We start from the raw sequence: 19,491 nt of genomic DNA, 5'->3' as shown, positions 1-19,491 counted from the left end.
GAAGGCAGACTAAATGAGGAACTAGAGCAAAGGACAAAGGGGCCAGAACCAACTGTTCTGTTAATGGGTGATTTTAATTGTCATTTATGCCCCAAATTACTCCCTCCAACTCCTGACTGGTCAGCTTGCCCATTAGAAACGGGCCCCCACTTTTCGCATTGCAAAGAGGGAACAACTCTGATGAAGTTATTAGAAGACTTTGCCCTCAGTCATGTCATGGACTTAGCTGCTCTCAATGTAGGCGAATCCCTAACACCAACATTTAAGGGCAGAGGGGGGGGGTCTATAATAGATTACATAATGATCTCAACTAGAGCAAGAGATCAGATCTTAAATACCTGGACAGAGTGGAGCCCCCACAGTGATCATAATCCCATTATAATAGAACTCAAAGGGAATGATTTAACCAAAAAAGACCCAGGGTTGATTCATCAATCTGAAATTCAACCAGTAGACCAAGGAAGACGCTTAAGGTGGTCAGTGATCAACCCCCAGGAATTTTATGTCAAATTAGTGGATGAAGGGAAAGCCCACATAGAGACCTGTTTAGAACACACCTCAGAGGACAAAGGAGTAGTAGAGGCGTTTGAGAACTTGACTAAAATAATCGAGAGACTCCTAACAACCAAGAAGCCCCCAACGCAGTCATCTTCACCAAGATGGTTTGATTCTATCTGTTCCAAAGCGCTAAGAGATCTAAAACTGAGCCTGAAAAAAACCCCAAGGGACAAGGTAGAAATTGCTCGCTGCAGAAAAAACTACAAAAATCAATTAAAGATCAGGAAAGGGACCCTTCAAAAAGAAGTATGGGCAGACCTTAGGGAGGCTGGTGAGAACAAAGACTATGCCCAGTTCTGGAAAATTATAAATAGACCTTGCTTCCACGACTCAAACTCTCCAGTCATCAGCTCTAACATCTTACCAGAACACTGGATTGCTCATTTCAAATCCCTGTATAATCAACAGGAGATGGACACTGGTGACGGAATATGGAGGGGACCAAGGGCAGATAAATTTGAACTATCGTTGGATGAAGTTCGCAAAGCAATTTTAGGCCTAACACGCAACAAAGCCCCGGGCCCGGATGGGACCCCCCCGGATCTTTTTCTTAGCAACACTGAGCTATGGGTTCCAATGGTAACAAGAGTTTTGAATGCAGCAATTAAAACGGGTCTGCCGAGATCATGGTCCACTGCGGTGATTGTCCCTATTTACAAGAAACGGCTGTAGGGACAGCCCGCAGTGTTATCGACCAATCTCGCTCATTGACGTCTCCGCCAAGGTATTAGGAAGGGCACTCCTCAATCGACTAATAGATTGGACTGACACCAATAACACCCTGGTGGACACCCAGTATGGGTTCAGAACAGGCAGGTCAACCACCGACCAATGCCTTAACCTATACCTGATCACTGCTAAGTATACCAAGACGTCTGAAGGCACCATGTATATGGGGTTTATGGACTTAGCAGCAGCTTTTGACAATGTCAACAGAGCCAAACTCTGGATACTTATGTCTAACCTAGGCATTGACCCGGATCTCATTAACATTTTAAGGGAGCTACATTGGAACACCACTGCCAAGGTCCGCTACAGTGCGGGGGGGGTGAGCACTGATCCCTTCCCGTGCTCGGGCGGGGTGAGACAGGGGTGTATCCTGGCGCCATTCTTGTTCTCCCTCTACATAAATGGCCTGGAGAATGACCTCGTTGCACTGGGAACTGACTGTCCTAAGGTGGGCACGCGTCATCTGCCAGTGCTTTTGTATGCCGATGACGCGGTGCTCCTAGCCCGAACAGCTGTTGGTCTGCAACTTTTAATCAAGGGTTTCGCGGATTTCATGAGGAATTTGGATCTCTCCGTCAACATGAAAAAATCATTCATTATGATAGCGGGGAAGAAACCACGAAAGAAATTTGTATTCAAACTGGGGGATCAGGTCCTGGACACTGTCAAAACATTCCCATACCTGGGCCTTCTATTTGACGATAAGTTAAACTTTGTCCCGCTGATTGAGGAGAGGGCAAGGAGACTAGTGTCAGCTAATGGGGCTATACTGAGCTTTGCACGTCGAATGGGTCGTTGGTCACCAGAACAGGTGATGACTTTGTATAGATCAGTTAGTATTTCCAAGACCATCTATGGAGCAGAAGTGTGGGGCTGCAGAGAGGCACAACTAATTCAAAGTGAGGAAGACAAATTTTTAAAAAAACTGCTAAAACTTCCGCCGAGCATCACTGCAGCAATTACTCATGAAGAGCTGGGAATCACATATATTGCTGACATTATCAGACTGAGACCTATACTGGCCTGGCTCAAAATTTGGACAAATCCAAATGCAGGACTATCCAGACAGATCATCCAGGATTGTTTGTCGAAAGAGAAATGTCTTCAAATCCCATGGCTGAAATATGTTAAAGACACTCTGGGGGATATTGATGAACAAATGCTATTCCTGGACCCCTCCAGGGTGGACATATACTCCAGACACTATGTTCAAAGCTCATTGTTGGACAAATTTAATGGCAGGAGGAAGGAGTTGGATTTAGCTAAATCCTCGGCAGTTGCCCACTCCCTTGTCTCTAATCAAGCTGGCATGGAACCATACCTCTTTTTATTGTACAGTCACCACGAGAGGTTTAGGCTCAATTTGTTGCATCATATTTTAGCTTATCCATCAGGTTTCACTCAAACAATTGAGCAGAAGGGTGCCTGCGGCTGCGACAATAGGTCTCCGCAGGACACCCTTCATTTTGTATTATTGTGTCCTTTTTATAAAACACCGCGCCAAAGATTTTTAGTAGATGTCTTAAAGGTCTCAAATATTATCCATGCTAAACCTGCCTTATTGTTCTTGCAAAGAGCCGCTGAAACGCGAACCTTATTCGCTGTTATAAGTTTCCTCAAAATTGCTTTTAAATTGAGAAACACAAGGGAATGATGAAGGGTGGGTTAGGGAGGTACGGGAAATATTATTATAATACGGGGTCTCGTATCACTGTTGATCACAGGTTTTTATCTTTTACAAAAACCTAACTTTTTTATTTGGATAAACTTTCTCTCTGTCTACTTTTTTAACAATTGTGACGTTGCTCAGAATGTTCTTTTTGTGATTACATATTATGATTATTATGTATTTTCATGATGGTTTTTAACCTTCGAAACAAATAAATGAACTGAACTGAACTGAACATATGCAGCCACCCACCTCCCCGGGTACCTCTATCTGTTGCAGTAATATCTTACTTCGATACATTTTACATGGACATCTCTTTACTACTCTTACTAACTCCATCATCACCTGTTATGGCAAAACAATCTAAGGATGGAGTCGATGCCCATGCGCACTATCACCAAAAGGAGGAGTCACCTACCTTGTGACTACAAAGACTTCTTCGAAGAAAAACAAAGTGCAAACATCCGGGCCCAACACCAGATGGCGATCTATGCGAACGCATATGAATCTACAGCTCTATATGCCAAGAACAGGTGCATACTGGGTAAGTAGCATTTTCCTTTCTATGTACTGTTTGTCTGTACCCTCTCCCCCTTCCCTTTTGTCTTTCTAGATTGGATCACTACCAGTTTTCTTTTCCCTTTGGTCCTGAGGAAGCGCCAGGGATCTCCTTCCGAGACCATCAAAGGCGCAAAAAATTTCGACCTACCCTATATATAGTTTCATTCACACACTTGTATGTCATAGCTACTTAGGGTCATCATAACCCTTCAGCAGCCACAGCCGTTTTAGTTTTTTTATGACAGAGGAATCTTTTCTTTAAATTCGATTAGCAAAGGTATCCTGTAGCCATTTTTAAACTCACTCCCCACTGCACGAGCACTACCTCACACTCCTCATACCATGTACAAAAAAAAAATCTCCGCAAAAGCAACCCTTCGGGCATTGCAGCGCCGGCCCGATGAGGAGCACCACCCTAAGATGAAGCATGACATCCCTTAGGATGTGTTAGGGCACCAAGTAAAAGTCACTTTGACTTTCCTTCTCATTTCTCCAGAACAACATCCTCGGTCTTCTTCTAGGAACAGTGACCCATTATTTTGGTTTATTCAGTACTTGGGAGCACAGGCACTGGACCTTCATTAAGCTCCTTCTCCCCAGCTCTTGTTTAGAGTACATGTTTGGTATCAAACATGTTGGAATCATACCCCAACACCGTTACTTTTTGGTGGAGGTATGATTCCATGCACTGGGGTCCTTCTCCGGGAAGCCCCCAGTACTACTGGTAACAACCTTCCATGGTCTACCAGCAAGCTAGTGCTGCTGCTGACCCCAGACACGATTCTACACTCATGCTGCTAAGCTGAGCTTGAGCAGGGGAAGGTAGACAGTAAGTTTCCTGTCACAGGGAGGTGTTGCCACCTCCCAGACAGGACTTAGTGTTTTGGTCTGGGGTGGGGGTGCTTGCCAACTCCACCAGACTGCTTCGAAGGGCAACTCCAGTTGGAACCAGTTCTGTGAGCCGTTGGCACCTGCTCTGGTGTGAAACTGGGCAAAGGCCATCGAAGGATCCTCCCCTCTGTCTAGCCCCTCCTCTGGGAGGGATCCCAGAGTCGTCCTTTCCCCTTTCTTAGGGTATAAAAGGGCTTACCTGTGCGTAGGTCCTCAGATTCGTCATGGTACAAGACTCATGCCTGAAACCATGTCACTCTTCGACTGTCTGGACACTTGGTCTTCACTGGACCTGAAATTGCATCAAGGAAGACTCCTGCTGCTCCTGGTCACGCTGTTCAGCAAGTCTTCTTCGTTTGTGTCTGTGCTTCTTGCAGGATCTTCAACAGACCTGTGGGCATCAAAGACACACAAAGTAATCTCCCTTGGAGTGAAGGAGTCACTACCCTGCATCTGCAAGCACGGCAACAAAGCTGACCGGGCTGCTGCTCCTGATGTCCCATGGACTTCTAAAGGCTCAGCAACGCAGGTGGTTTTTCGGCCTGACCTGTCCTCCCAACAAGTTTGAAGCCAGTATCCCTCGTCGGAACCACTGGGAGTGAACCCATGTGCTCCACGACGACTTGCCATTGTCGAGGCTTGTTGGCTCTGCACTTGGACTAAAAGAAGCTCCAGCATCTCTTCCTGCCAAGATCAGCATCCTAACTGCATTCTCTGCACTGTGGACCATCTTTCGTGAGTTGCTCGAGGTCCTCTTGCGACTCCTGTGCCTTTGGCCTGTGGGTGCTCTTGAGGGTCTTGACCTTCCTCAGTGGGCTCCCCTGCTTGCTCGGGGCCTTCTCTGACTCTCCTACACTTGGTGAGTCCCTTGCTGGTCCCAACGTTGCTCCTTTAATGTTTTCCACATCTTTTCCGGCTGCCAAGGCTTATTGGTGCTCCCACTGGACACCAACCCCTGGTTCTCGACTTACTACCTGGGACAGCTTGTGAACGGCTCCTGGTCTTCCTCAGCATCGCCTGGTCCTCACACCTACAATGACAAGGTCACAATCATCGCTCCTGCATCTTCCGTCATCCGTGGGCATTGCTCTTCCATGCCTCCTGGTCGCCTCCGGGTGGCATAGACTCTGTCTCTTCTGCTTGCATGTTCTTCTCTTCAAAAATCCACCCTTGGATTCCACGGGACTTTTGCACAGTCTTTACCAGCGGTATCTTTACTGAAGTTCTCCATTGTGGTCTAAGGCGGTTTCCACCGTCACTTCGCACCTATGCACCCGGCTTCCCTGGTGTAGGTATCCTGGTTCCTGAGGAATCCCCGGGTGGGGTGACACTCTAACCTTCTGTCTTCCACAAGCTTTCTTCAGGGTCCACTGAGAGGGGTCCTTCTTCTTCAAAACTGCAACAGTAACTTTCCTGTTGACTTCAATTGAGTACGTGGCTGTGTTTCCACTCTGCACACAGCCTCCGTGGGGTTCCTGGGTACTTACCTTGCATGGTTTCTTGGGTCCCCCAACTCTTCAGAGTCTCCTGGTCCAAGTCCCGACTTCACTCGCAGTTTGCATTCCACTTTCTTAGTATATGGTTTGTTCTCCCCTGGAGACCAATGTGTATTGTTGTTACCTCTTGCAATTGAAGTATTTTTGTGTACTTGTGTTGATATCTCCGGGTAGGAGATATACCAATGTGTTAATAAGTGTAATACAATAAGTAGGCATATTTTTATAACTACACTGTGTGACTCTTTTTCCTTTAACCTACATTACATGATTAGATCTGATAAAGCAAGCTGCTTAACACTCCTTCTCGGCTAAGCCTGAAGGCAGCTCTCCACAGCTACCACTTAGAGAGCTTTCTAAGGTCGTCTAAGATCACTAAAACCACCATAAGGGAAGTCTAGATTAGTGCAAGGTGCTTCACTTAAAAAAGGGTGCACCGTATACTAAGCCAACTTTCTGCACCACACAAAAGAGTTCTGTGTGGATGATCAACTCTTCGTGGGCTATGTGGGACTCAAGAAAGAGAAGGCTGTTAAGCGGACGATCTCACAATGAATCGTTCTGTGCGTTAAGATCTGCTACACACTGGCCAAGAGATAGCTCCTTGAAGGATTGCGGGCTCACTCCACTAGAGCAAATCTGCAACCACTGCACTAGCTTGCATTGTTCCTCTTGTGGGCATCTGTCAGATGGCGAAATGGGCATCAGTGACCCCAGTTCAAAAACATTACTGCCTGGACAGTCAGGTCCATTGTGACGGGCACTTTTTCCGTTCTGACCTGCAGGAGTTTTTGGTTTAATCGGGTTCGCAGACCCACCTCCGGAGAGGTATTGCTTGGATATATATTCCAAGGTAAGAATCAGCGGCTAGAAGTCGCTATCAGATGAACAAGTAACTTACCTTAGTTAATGCCTTATCTGGTAGAGACTATCTAGCCGTAGATTCCTAACAGACCCTCCCATCCTCCCCACTCTGCAAACCTGTTCAGGTGTAAGGGGACACCCTTTCAGGGCCTTAGTCGTTTCCACACCAGTGGTCAGTTCTCATTGTGGAAAGTCTCTAAAGTAACTGATGTCAGCTTGCTGAGGTGGTGCCTCTATAGGTACTGTGCACGTCACTTCTGATGCAGACGACGCTGACGCGGTACTGAGCGATTCCAGCGCACAGGGGTACTGCTCGAAAATCTTACGGATCCAGTCTGATGCCTAGGGATATTCAAGGTAAGCAATCTGCGGCTAGAGTGAGTCTCTATCAGATAAGGCGTTAATGAAGTAAGTAACTTGTTCGTTGAGGTTAATACCATTACATTGAAATGGAGGTGGTGTTGGAAATTTACCTAACATACACAGATTGAAGAAAGAGCCACTATCTGTCTTGTTCCTTGACTTGGACTAGTAACTGGAGACGGGTGCGATTTTACTGCTCCTTTCTTTTATACTATAGTACAGTCACTTCGAGTAAATTCAGCACAAGCGTTTTATCTCCCCGGCTGCCCGTACAGTGCTGGATCACAAATAGGTGATTGACATCATATACCTTGATGTTGACCTCTTGGATTCCACAATGAAAGCTGAAATTAATATTGCAGCAAGTAGCCCAGTTTATCAGCTGTAAATGACTAAGACCTAAATTTTAACCCAGATAGGGGATTGTAGACGTACCCATTCTGAGAAAATGCCCCCGTGCTCTGATCCATTTGGTTGCATTCATGTTCAGTCTTTTTCCAAGAGTGAAGGGGTATTTTAATTCCTGCCTTCACTGTACTGAAGATCAGAATTATTGATATTTTTCTGACAACTGTTATGAAGTGTGAGAATATACCCTTGTATTTTAGATTTTGTACATTTTTGGAAACTGTTAATGCGAAGATAGAAAAAATGTGTGCTATTGAAGGACCAGTTGTAAAAAATATAATCATTTATAAGATTCTGCAAAGCAATAAACATAATTTGCTGCTATACATTTAATGCACTTTATACTAGGTATTATCCTGAGGAAAACCTTTTGATAAAATCACGGGCTCAGTTTTAATCACATCATGAATGTGATGTACTAGACATAATCCTTTACGCTGCTGGGGATATAATGTATTTATATTATGTATAGCCTCCGTGATAAGCTAGCGCCCCAAGTATAGGTCCTAGAAAGGTTTGGGAACAGTAGTAGATAATGTAACTATATGGTAGGCCTCTATCTAAGATTCTGCAAAGCACTTTACACAGGTTTTCGCTGTTATGAATTTAATGCACGTTGTCCTAATTACTGTTCTTGGGAAAACCTTTTTGACAGCATTTTTATATATTATTGATCGCCTTAGTGAAAAGTTAGTACCCAATGTAAAAGCCTTATTAGTAATGTTGGGGGATGAAAGGCAGTCAGATAGGAATTTTCATAGAGTAATTTCCTAGTATTTATAAATGATGGGGGAGTGTTAGGAGTGATGTGTTGTTGTATTAAGGAAATCAGTGTGAATTGATGTATATTGTGTGGTTTTTGAAGAGTTGGGATAATATGGGGGTCGGTGAAGCGTTGGTAGATGTTTTTTGTGATGGGAGATTATCCTAAATGTGGGTTTTGTTGTGTGGAATGTATACAAGCATGGACGCTGTCGTGGTATAAGGTGGTACTATCTATTGATGGCTGGCCTTCTTGCAAACGAGGTAATATCATAGTGTTGCATAGTAAATATCTAGTTTTCATAAGACCCACTCTGCCTGTACTATTCCGTTCCTTGGTATGTACTGCCTACGCTTTACAGTGAAGCATAACGTTGCAGCTAGTTATGTGCTTTATAGGTTCCCATGCATATTTTCTCCAATACCAATAATTTTCAATCATATGCTATTCTTGCTGAATTAATCATAAAATGTGTAGGAAAGTGCCCCTTTTTGCTTGGTTAACCCTCACTTTTTGCCTGACACTTGATGCACTTTGGCTTGATGTGCCCTGGGTCCCTGCCAATCAGGTTCCCAGGGCCTGTGTTCTTTCCCAAAACGGTACCACAATTGCACATCTCTGGCCACAGGTAAGACCTTGTAAAAGGTACCTTGCGTACCAAGGGCACTGTTATTTTATGTTATTTGTAGAGCGCATGGTTAGCCTAGGGTGTCTTCTCGCTAAGTACTGGTTACCTGGAGAAGCTGAGGGCATACTACTGAGAAAAGAGCCATGTCTTCAGGCCCCTACGGAAGGAAAGAAGGTCTGGGGCATTTCTAAGCTGAAAAGGGAGTTTGTTCCAGGCTCTGGAAGCGCAGAGAATAAAACTTCTACCTCCCTAATTAGTTTTTTTGAATGAGGCGACTTGCACTTGTGTGGCCCCAGTTGACCGTAATAGTCTACCTGGAACATACCATTGAAGTTTACGTTTAAGAAACTCAGGTCCTATTTCATTAACGGCCTTAAAGACAATACACAATGCCTTAAAGCGTATTCTTTGCTTTACTGGGAGCCAGTGCAATTTCTTGAGTTCTCCCTTGACAGAGGCAAACTTAGATGTTCCGGACAGCATTCTAGCCACCGCGTTCTGGACCAGTTGCAACCTGTTCATATGTTGTTTTTGAACATTACTGTATAAGCTATTGCAATAGTCCAGACGTGACATTATAAGTGCCCTCACCGCGGTCTTAAGGTTGCTCTCAGTAAGGAAGATCTTAATTTTCCTGATTATTCTAAGAACCATAAAGCATGCTGAGGTCACCATAATACTTGGTCCCCCATAGTAAGTTTGTCATCCACCAGAATTCCGAGATTTTGGGCTTTTCTTGTGGCCAGGGAGGGCCTCTAAGGGCAGCAACACCTGTTGTGCAAACCTTAGAGACCCTGAACCTTAACACCCACACACTGCCATTGCAGACTACGTGTTTTGGTGCAGAGAAAAGTGAAGAGTCTACATGGCACACATCCTTGTGTGCCATGCCTGCAATCCACTGCCTATGGCCTAGGTAAGTCACCCCTCTAGCAGGGTGCACTAGACCACAGGTGTAAGTAGTGTCTAAGTCCATTCTTGGACATTGTATGCAGTAAGGCCATAAAGAGTATATGATCTGGGACTTGGTCATTACGAACTCCATAGCTCCATAATGGCTTTTCTGAAACCTGGGACGTTTGGTAGCAAACTTCTCGGCACATTAAGCCCACACTGATGTCAGTGGGATTGAATGTAAAAAGCACTCAGATGGCATCTGGGAGATGCCCGCTGAAATATAGCTAGCACTGGTGTGGTTCCTGAATGGCTACACGCCATTTGTCACCACCAGACAGGTTTCTGGACCCTTGGGTAGAGGGCCCCCTCTCTCTGGGTCCAGAAACATAGCTTATCCTGGTCAGAGGTGTCATGCCTCCTCCTCCAGGATGGGCTGGGTTCACGAAGGGGAAGTTTCAAAGACCTGCCGCCTTTGTTAGCTGACCCTGCCTTTTGCTGCCCCCATTAATTGGCGCCCACCGGTTCTGACCCCGACTTTGGGTGGGAGAACCAGTGGGAAAACCAAGTCAGGAAGAGAGGTGTGCCCACCTCTGCCAACCCCACTCCTCAGGCGGGGAAGGCGAGATGAATCATACATCTCAATCCCCTCTATCTTGAAGATGAGGGGACATAGCCAATAAGAGAGGCTTATGCCCCCTCCTACTGGAGGGTGGCATAATAGGGGGTGTACTCACCCCAAGGAAGGGACCCATAGGTCTCAACCTGCGAACCCCTGTAAGGCCTCTAAATTTAGTATTAAGGTGCAACCCTGAACCTTGCCTCCTCAGATTCGAGAAGAAGAAAGAAGGACCGACGAGTTGTGCTAAACGAGGAAGAAGGGGACACCAACTGCTCTGGCCCCAGCCCTACTGGCTTGTCCTGACTTCAACCTGCAACCAGCTAAACGCCCGGCATGTTAAGCAGCGAGCAGACATCCAGGACCCAGAGGACCTGCCCTGCCTTCACCAAACAGACATTCTCCCGTGAACAGTGGATTTGCTCAACCAAATACTCTCATCACAGACCCCGGATCCAGCCAGCTCAGCGGTTCTGCACCACTCTGCACCTGACACCCTGGCCTAAGTTCGACTCCCAACATCACACGGAGGTCTTCACAGTGATCGTTACCTGGGATCCGGTGATCATCGGCCTTATACCCCATGCCTGCAGCCTCAACCTAAGGGGTCCCCCCCGACCTCAACCAGAGCTGGTAAGAAAACCTGATTCCCAAAGACACCCCTGCACCGATGTTCCCAACCCTCAACACTCCAACTTACCTTTCTTGACGGTGGTCGCCCTCAGAAAAAACTCCTTGACCGAGCCTGCAGCATCTCTTCAGAACCGAAGATCTCCTCAGAAACAACAGGGCTCCCAAAGCCTCCTTGACATCCTGCATCTGGTCGCCTCCGTGCCGCTGGTGGTGCAGCTCCTGTGCTGATTGTTGGCCCTTGCAGTGCTGGTCTCAACCACAGAAGCTTTGCTCCCACAACCCAGTGGCCTGCTTGTGAGCAGCCCCTGACCGAAGGCCCCCTAACCGCATTGGCGAACATTGGGCCTCTGCACTCTGCACCCGGCCGCCCTAGTGCCAATGGTGGTGTAACTCGAGTGCCTCCTTGAACCTTGGTTATCCTTGGTTTTAACCCCAAACACCCAGAAAGCTGCAATTTGTGTACTTACCTACAAACCAATAACATTCCTCCATAGGAACCCATGTTGTGATTTTTCCTATGAAATATTCTCTGTCAACCTGTTTTCTGTTGGAAACAAAAGTAACTGTACTTTGAATCGTACATTTTCTTACTTACCTCTGTATTGTAAGACCCACAGGGTGATATGTTGGCATATCACCCGAGTCGTCGATGTAACTAAAAAGTAATGCAAAAGTAATCCAAAGTAATTTCAAAGTATTCTGATCTGTTTTTAAAGCAAATACAAACCTTTGACAATACCAACTTCATCTACAATTGCATTTCTGTGTACAGCCTTTCATTTTAAAGTATAATTTACCTACCTGTGGCAAGTTCTGCTTGGTTCAGAAATAAAACCGAAGTATACCTTTTTGATACTTACCTAATTGGTCTGGGTTCAGTCTCTGAGTGTGTGCCATCAGTTCTTACCTGAGTGAATACAATAAACGATTAAGACAACTCCTGATAACCCTAACTGCTTGACCACACTACCACAAATAGAGCTGTTAGAGATGATCTATTTTAGCATCTGTTATACCTTTGGGGATCCACTGGACTCTGTGCCCTCTATACCTTACTTTGGTATAGTATATACAAAGCCAGCTCCCTGTAATGTGCTATGAATTTTTTGTTGGTACGTAGTGCCTTTTTTGTTGAACTGTTTTATAGTCTCTGAGAAAACAATGGTGCCCATAAGGATTTCCATGAATTCAATTTCGATTTGCAATATGCTTAACCATATTTTTATTTACATTTCAGATCAGTGCACCATTACACGAACATATTTGTTCCTTCACAAGTTTTGGTTCTTCAGTTCCGCCTATTATTTTGGAAACTGGGCGTTTATTGCTGTGAGTACATTGTTCAATTGATTACCATATTATAGACTTGACATTGAACTTGTAAACTACTTTTATTTAAGCCAAAGTAACATAAATACGTATTTATTTTCCCAGGTCTTCTTAATTGGATTGATTGTGTCATGTTGCAAAGGAAAGAAGTCTGTAATTGAAGGAGAAGTGGATGAAGAAGATTCAGATTTAAGTGACGAGGAGCTCCCTTATGTGTGAAGTGATCATTTTTGGTGCCCGTATTCGATCATAAAGAATATAAAGCATTACTAAAATTATGTTTGTTTGCAATGCTCATGTTTTGGAAGCAATGCACTGTTTAAAATATGTTTGCCGTAAATTATGATTGAAAATATTGATATGTGAAGCATATTTGCTTTCTGGAAAACTGTACTCTTAGTATGAAATTACTTTTCTATATTTTTGGTAAAATGAAATGTTTTTCAGATTTTAAGGTAGATTATTCGGTAAAATATGCTAGAAACAATTGTATAGAATCTACTGCTAGAATGGCCATTAAATATATATATAAATTAAGAATACAATCCTTGGCACTAAATTAGGATCCCTAAACTATTTACTCACTGAATTATTTTTTTTTAACAGAAATGGTGATGATAAATTCAGTTAATAGTTATTTGGCAAACTTGGCTGATCTTATAAGTTACTGTTAGCTAATGTTAAACAACATTAATTGATGGAGTTTTCCATTATAAACAGTTGGCAGTTCTACCATTTGTTACTATATATTTAAGTAAATGTCGACCTTGTCTATGATTATCTCTTTAATCAGTAGTTATGTTAATATAAGGAAATCCCTCCTTTTGTCATGTTACACAGTGTTTGCTCTGATTACTTAATATTGTGGCCGCTTTAGTGGCTGCTACTGTCTGAACAGGCCCAGCCATTCATGATTGGTTAATATCTGTTCAACAATGTAGCTGTCTGCCTGCAGGCTTCCACACAGATGCATAGAATACAGACATGGGAAACAGGAAACTAGGAAAGGGGAAAACAAAAACCTTCCCATTTGCTATTAGAAGAATTCTTGCTGTAGACCATCGTAGAGGGTTCTCTGCCTAAATCTTAGCTTCGAAGACTTTGCTCAAGGCAGGAGGTACGTTTCCTGCAGATTCACATACCTAAAAAAGGTCAGGGATGTGACCGTAATCTTTGCTTGTCCCTGTTGAACTTCTCATGATTATAAAAAGTGCAGATGCTCCTGAGAAAAAAGAAGCCATTATCTGCCTGTAAGAAGGCAGCTGACTGGTTGATACTCGTCATTTCATGTGCTGCTCAAATCTGTGTTCTCTGGACTTGCTGCAACTGAAAGAATGAAAGAACTGGACCATAGACTGTCTGGAAGAGTTGAGGGGTTTTGGTCAAAGTAGCAGTACTACCAGAACATGAGGTAAAATAATTATACTGGAGGATCTAAAGTAAGCTGTTGGGAATAACTATGGCCTTTTGGGGTGAACTTTGATATTTTTCTGCTCAGGACATTTTGTGTGGTGAGTTTTAGGTTCACATTGACCCATCTTCTCATTGTATTTAACCTCATATAGCCCTTGTCAGGTACAGCCTTCACGATTGGCCTGCTGAGTATGCCTTTCCTCTAGAAAAGTATCTAAGTCTGGTGGGAAATTAAGCGACCCAACCACCAACTGATACCAGACTGATCTATTGCATTGATGAGTTTGTCATTTTTTAAAAATGTTTGCATTACAGGTACTAGACAATTAATAATGCTTTCTTTTTTATAAACTTTGATCTCTGCTTCCCATTTGCTTTGATTTTGTGATTTGTTTCCCATTGCATTTTTATCCAACTATTACCACATTTGTTAAGATAATTTTTCCTTTCAGAAACAGGGTACATACTTTCTGAACACCTAAATAAAATATAGGTAATATGGGTGGACCAGTGATACAGCTGGTTACATTAGACTTCAATTGGTGAGTAGAAAATCAATCAAGCCATAAAAGCTGTGTGTGAGAAATTGGGTTGTGGGTTCTGGGATGTCTGATAAAGACTTCCAGCCGAGGATTCCTTCCTTATATTCATTAGCTTAGAATTAATCCAGATGTCAGACGAGATCCGGAAATGTGTCTTGAGCAATACTCTTGCGTGCAGATAGGTGGCATTTTTTGGCTCACAGTGGCTTCCTCTGCACCAGAAGTGATGTCCACGGTGCCTATGTATGCGCCACCCACACTGTTTAACTGACGTCAGTTCTTGTCTTTCCACACGAGTGAGCTCAAATTCAGAGAGAGTTACCCCATGTCACCATTTAACTAGCCTTTTTACGAATGTTGTCCGTTTTTTTGGAGAAAATCTTTTTTGGTGTGGCTGGAATGTCATCTAGGAAGGCGGGCTTCAAGCCCTGTGGTGCCAGTCACCGATCAGTGTCCGTGACGAGCCCGCACCTTGTTTGCTCCTGGTGCCTCAAGCGCAACCACGGCGTGAAGACCTGCGTTGAGTGATGTGTGATGAATTCGAACTCCTCAAGCTACCAGCAACTCGACGTGTGATGCCACAACTGTCTCGATCCCGTTGAGGGAAGAGTCTGGGATGGGTCCCGGAGCCATACCCGCTAATTTCTGGGGCCTTAGAAGGTCTGAGGGCTTTGTCCTATCCTGGACTTGCGCCATCTCAATTTCATCCTCAAGAAGGAGAAGCTCAAAAGCCTCATGCTCCCTCAAGTCCTATCTGCCCTGGACCTGGGAGACTGGATGTAGCTGTAGGAAAGTGCCCCTTTTTGACATGGTCACCCCCCACTTTTTGTCTGGTATTTGATGCAATTTTGACAGAAGTGTACTGGGGTCCTTCTAACCAGGTATCCAGTGCCAGTGCTTCCCAAAAATAAGGGATTCCCCAATCGGCATGACCTTTAGCACCTCTGTAAGTCCCTAGTATATGGTACCCCTGGTACCTAGTGCATGAGCACTAAAGGGGTCCCTAATGGCTGCAGCATTTATTGTGCCACCCGAAGGGACCCACCACAAACTCATGCAGACTGCCATTGCAAGCTGTGTGAAACGGTGCAGACAAATGTGAAATCACAGCATGGCACACAGCTTGTGTACCATGTCCAGAGACACTGCATGCAATATATATAGGTCACTCCTACAACAGGCCTTATATCCCCATGGCAGGGAGCATTTATTACATTTGAGGACATATCTGCATGAGCAGATATGCTCCTATGCTGTCTTGTTCAGTTGCTAGATAGTACAAGTGAATAGGAAAGCCAACTTAAGTATATGTACTGGGCACTGATCATTATGAGTTATCCAGCTGCATGATGGCATCTGAAAGAAACACGTTAGTTAGATTCCTCACCTTAGAATATCCCCAGGCGTCAGACTGGATCCGGAAGATTTTTCGTCAGCAATACCCCTTGCGCGTCGCTAGGCGTCATCTGCGGCTCCGCGTCCGTCGTCGGCGTCGTGTGCCGGAATGACGTCGTCGGAGTACTTAGACGCCGCCCTCGCGCGCTGACGCCAGTAAGCGCAGATCCGGGAGAGATACCCCTTTTAGTCTTTTTTGACTACTTTTTTTGATCCTTTTTGATCTTGTCTCGACTCCGGTAGGATCATCACCGCCGGTGCCTTTACTGTTTGGGCCTCGACCACGACGCAGAGTCGTGCTCGGACTGCAAGGCCCTGACCTCGAAGGCTAGACGGGAGCGGTCCCGTAAGCTCCTCGAGATTCGCCACTCGGCTCCGCGCCCCTCTCGATCCCGGTCCAGGAGGAGGTCCAAGGATCGGTCGCGGAGCCGCAACTGACGTCATCATCGCTCGTCTGGCTCCAAGTCTTCGGGTAAGTCGAAGCACTCCAAGAAGTCCAAGAGGCGACACCGCTCTTCGGACTCCCCTCGCCGGTCTCGCGACTCGGCCGAGGGTCAGGGTGGTTCCACCCCCGCGGCTCCAGCGGAGCCGCAGGCGCTGCGCAAGTCCCCATACCCGCCGGTCCCTGGGACTGACGCGACGCCGGCGAAAGTCAGTGCCTTCCTCTCGGCCATGAGGAGCCTGGCTCCGCCGTCGACGCCCGCTGGCGCGCCTTCGGGCCCTGCGGACCCGACTGGGCAACCTTGCATGCCGGCGGCTCCGGCGCCGTCACCGGCTTCGGCCCGGACGCCGCAGGTTCCCGAGGGACTCGTCCCCGCCGACGCCGGTCGACCTCGTCACGCCTCCTCCGCCGGCGTCGACACCGGTTCCACCTCCGACGCCGGCTCCGCTCGGCGTCGAGCCCCAGTTCAGCCCCGCTCCGGATCCGGCGCCGTTACGGCGTCGATGGACGCCGCGTACGGCGCCGTTAGAGACACATTATGTCTATCGTCCGGCTCCGATCCTTCCTCTGTTTACCAGGAATCGGATGACGGGGGCGACTGGGAGGGGTCCGATGACCCTATGGCAGTTCAGGCTCAGCTGTCACAGGACTGGGCAGATGAACTGGGGGAGGCCAGTGGTCTGGATACCTCACCAGACACTGGATTCATCTCTCCTCCGACTGTGGCTTCGGAGGAGGGTGCTGCTTTCTCTATGGTGCTGCGCAAGGCGGCCGCAGCCCTTGGGCTCGAGCGGCCTGCCGTGGCTGTGAGGACTAACGTCCTCACTGAGGTGCTTCAGTCTGCAGCAAGCTCCACTGAGCCTCTGCTGCAATTCAATGAGGCCCTCATTGACGTTCTGCAGGGCACCTGGTCCAAGCCCTCCACAGTCCCTCCTGTGGACAGGAACATCGCCAGGCACCACCGCCCTGCTCCGGGCGACCCCAGTTTTCTGTCCCAACACCCCACCCCCGAGAGCCTGGTTATCCAGGCTTCTACCTCCCAATCCTCCTTCCCGACCGCTCCGCCGGACCGGGATTCCAAGAGACTGGAACAGTTTGGCAAAAAGCTGTTCTCTTCCCTTAGTTTGGGTCTGCGGTCCTTGAACACCGCCTGTCTTTTGGACCGTTATTCCCACTCTCTGTGGGATACGGTGGAGGACGTGCTGCCCCTGTGCCCGGAGGAGGCCCAGACACGACTTACCCAGGCTCTGGCCGATGGGAGCGGTAATGCACGACATGCAATCCGATGTGGGCTTGACACTACGGACTCGCTGGGTAGGGCGATTTCTACCACGGTGGCGCTTAGACGTCACGCCTGGCTGCGGTCCACGTCCTTTTCGGGGGATGCCCAGAGCACTCTCATGGACATGCCCTTTGATGGCACTCGCCTTTTTGGTGAGAAAGTGGACAGTGCGCTGAATCGCTTTAAGGACTCCCGGGCTACGGCCAAGTCCTTGGGCCTCTCGGCCCCGCGGTCGCAAACTTCCACCTTTCGCCCCTTTCGTGGCCAAGGAAGGGGTGCCTCCTCACGTCAGCCTAGCCACCAGCCGCAGAACCAACCTGCGCGCGGACGTGGTTTCTGCCGAGGCGGTTCTGGAGGACGACGCGGTCAGCCCACATCCACCCCGGCAGCATCCGCCTCAAAGCCTTCCTAGTCCGAGCTTTCAGGCCCATTCCACGCCAGTGGGCGGCAGAGTTCGCCATCACCTGCTCCACTGGCGGTCCATCACATCGGACAGGTGGGTGCTGCAAATCGTCCGAAGGGGCTACTCCCTCCCCTTCGAGACGACCCCTCCAGCCATGCCACCGCAGCACCACCGCATCTCGGGGGATCATTTGAATCTTCTCCACGAGGAAGTTTCGGCCCTCTTGGCCAAGGGGGCCGTCGAGCGCGTTCCGAGCCCAGAAGTAGGTCATGGTTGTTATTCCCACTACTTTCTGGTGGCCAAGAAGGGCAAAGGGGGCCTGCGCCCTATCTTGGACCTCCGGCACGTCAATGCCTTCCTCCGGAAGGAAAGGTTCAAAATGTTAACTTTGGCTCAGGTTCTAGCTGCCCTAGACCCTGGAGACTGGATGGTAGTGTTGGACTTGCAGGACGCATATTTCCACATCCCCGTCCTGCCGGCCCACCAGCGTTACCTGCGGTTCATGGTGGGTCAGGAGCACTTTCAGTTTACCGTGCTCCCCTTCGGCCTCACCAGTGCCCCTTGTGTGTTCACGAAAGTGATGGCGGTGGTCGCAGCTCATCTGCGCAGATCAGGGGTTCCGGTCTTCCCCTATCTCGACGACTGGTTGTTGAAGGCGGGCTCGCCCCAGGCAGTCGTCTCCCACCTCCAGACTACGGCGGATCTCCTGCATTTGCTGGGGTTTTCCATCAACGTGCCGAAGTCACACCTGAGTCCCTCTCAGAAGCTCCTCTTCATCGGAGCGGTTCTCGATTCGGCGCAGTTCCGGGTCTATCCGCCGGAACAGCGGGTCTGGGATATTCAGGCCCTGATTCCCATCTTTCGGCCTCTATCCTGGGTTTCGGTCAGGCTAGTGTTGCGGCTTCTGGGGCTGATGGCCTCCTGCATCCTACTAGTGCATCACGCCAGGCGGCGCATGCGGGCTCTGCAGTGGGACCTGAAGTTTCAGTGGGCCCAGCATCACGGCAACCTGTCCGACCATGTCTTGATCTCGGAGGGCACTGCACAGCAGTTGCAGTGGTGGCTCACGGACCGCGATTGGGTCACGGGCAGGAGCCTCTCCCTTCCCCAACCGGAGCATGTCGTGGTGACGGATGCGTCCCTCCTGGGATGGGGTGGCCATATGGGAGAGGCGGAGATCAGAGGCCTCTGGTCTCCGGCGGAGTCTTGCCTCCACATCAACCTGTTGGAGTTGAGAGCGATCCGACTTGCACTGAAAGCCTTCCTTCCCTCTGTCAGGGGAAGTGTCGTGCAGGTGTTCACGGACAACACCACCGCCATGTGGTATTGCAACAAACAGGGCGGGGTGGGGTCGTGGACCCTTTGTCAGGAGGCTCTGCGCCTCTGGACGTGGCTGGAACACCAGGGCGTCACCCTAGTGGTTCAACATCTGGCGGGCTCTCTGAACGCCAGAGCAGACGAACTCAGCCGCCGGTGCATGATAGATCACGAATGGCGTCTGAACTCCGAAGTGGCGCAAGGTCTCTTTCAGCAGTGGGGAGAGCCTTGGTTAGATCTATTCGCCACCGAAGAGAACGCGCAATGTCAGCAGTTCTGCGCGTTGGAATTT

General features: G+C 47.8%; 1 protein-coding gene across 1 annotated transcript in view; it reads left to right on the top strand.

Annotated features, from left to right (window-relative positions):
- Positions 1–14,188, top strand: part of LMBRD1 (LMBR1 domain containing 1) — a 701,604-nt gene extending 687,416 nt beyond the window's left edge. The window contains exons 15-16 of the mRNA XM_085610906.1: positions 12,314–12,405; positions 12,511–14,188. Coding sequence (XP_085467032.1) covers positions 12,314–12,405; positions 12,511–12,624 — 206 coding nt within the window. The 3' untranslated portion in view covers positions 12,625–14,188. The remainder of the gene's footprint in view (positions 1–12,313; positions 12,406–12,510) is intronic.
- Positions 14,189–19,491: the final 5,303 nt, after the last annotated feature.

This window comes from Triturus cristatus, chromosome 6 (assembly GCF_964204655.1).
Source record: "Triturus cristatus chromosome 6, aTriCri1.1, whole genome shotgun sequence".
Lineage (NCBI taxonomy): Eukaryota > Metazoa > Chordata > Amphibia > Caudata > Salamandridae > Triturus > Triturus cristatus.
Note: the sequence above shows the minus strand (reverse complement) of the source record. Positions and strands in the feature narration are given on the sequence as shown.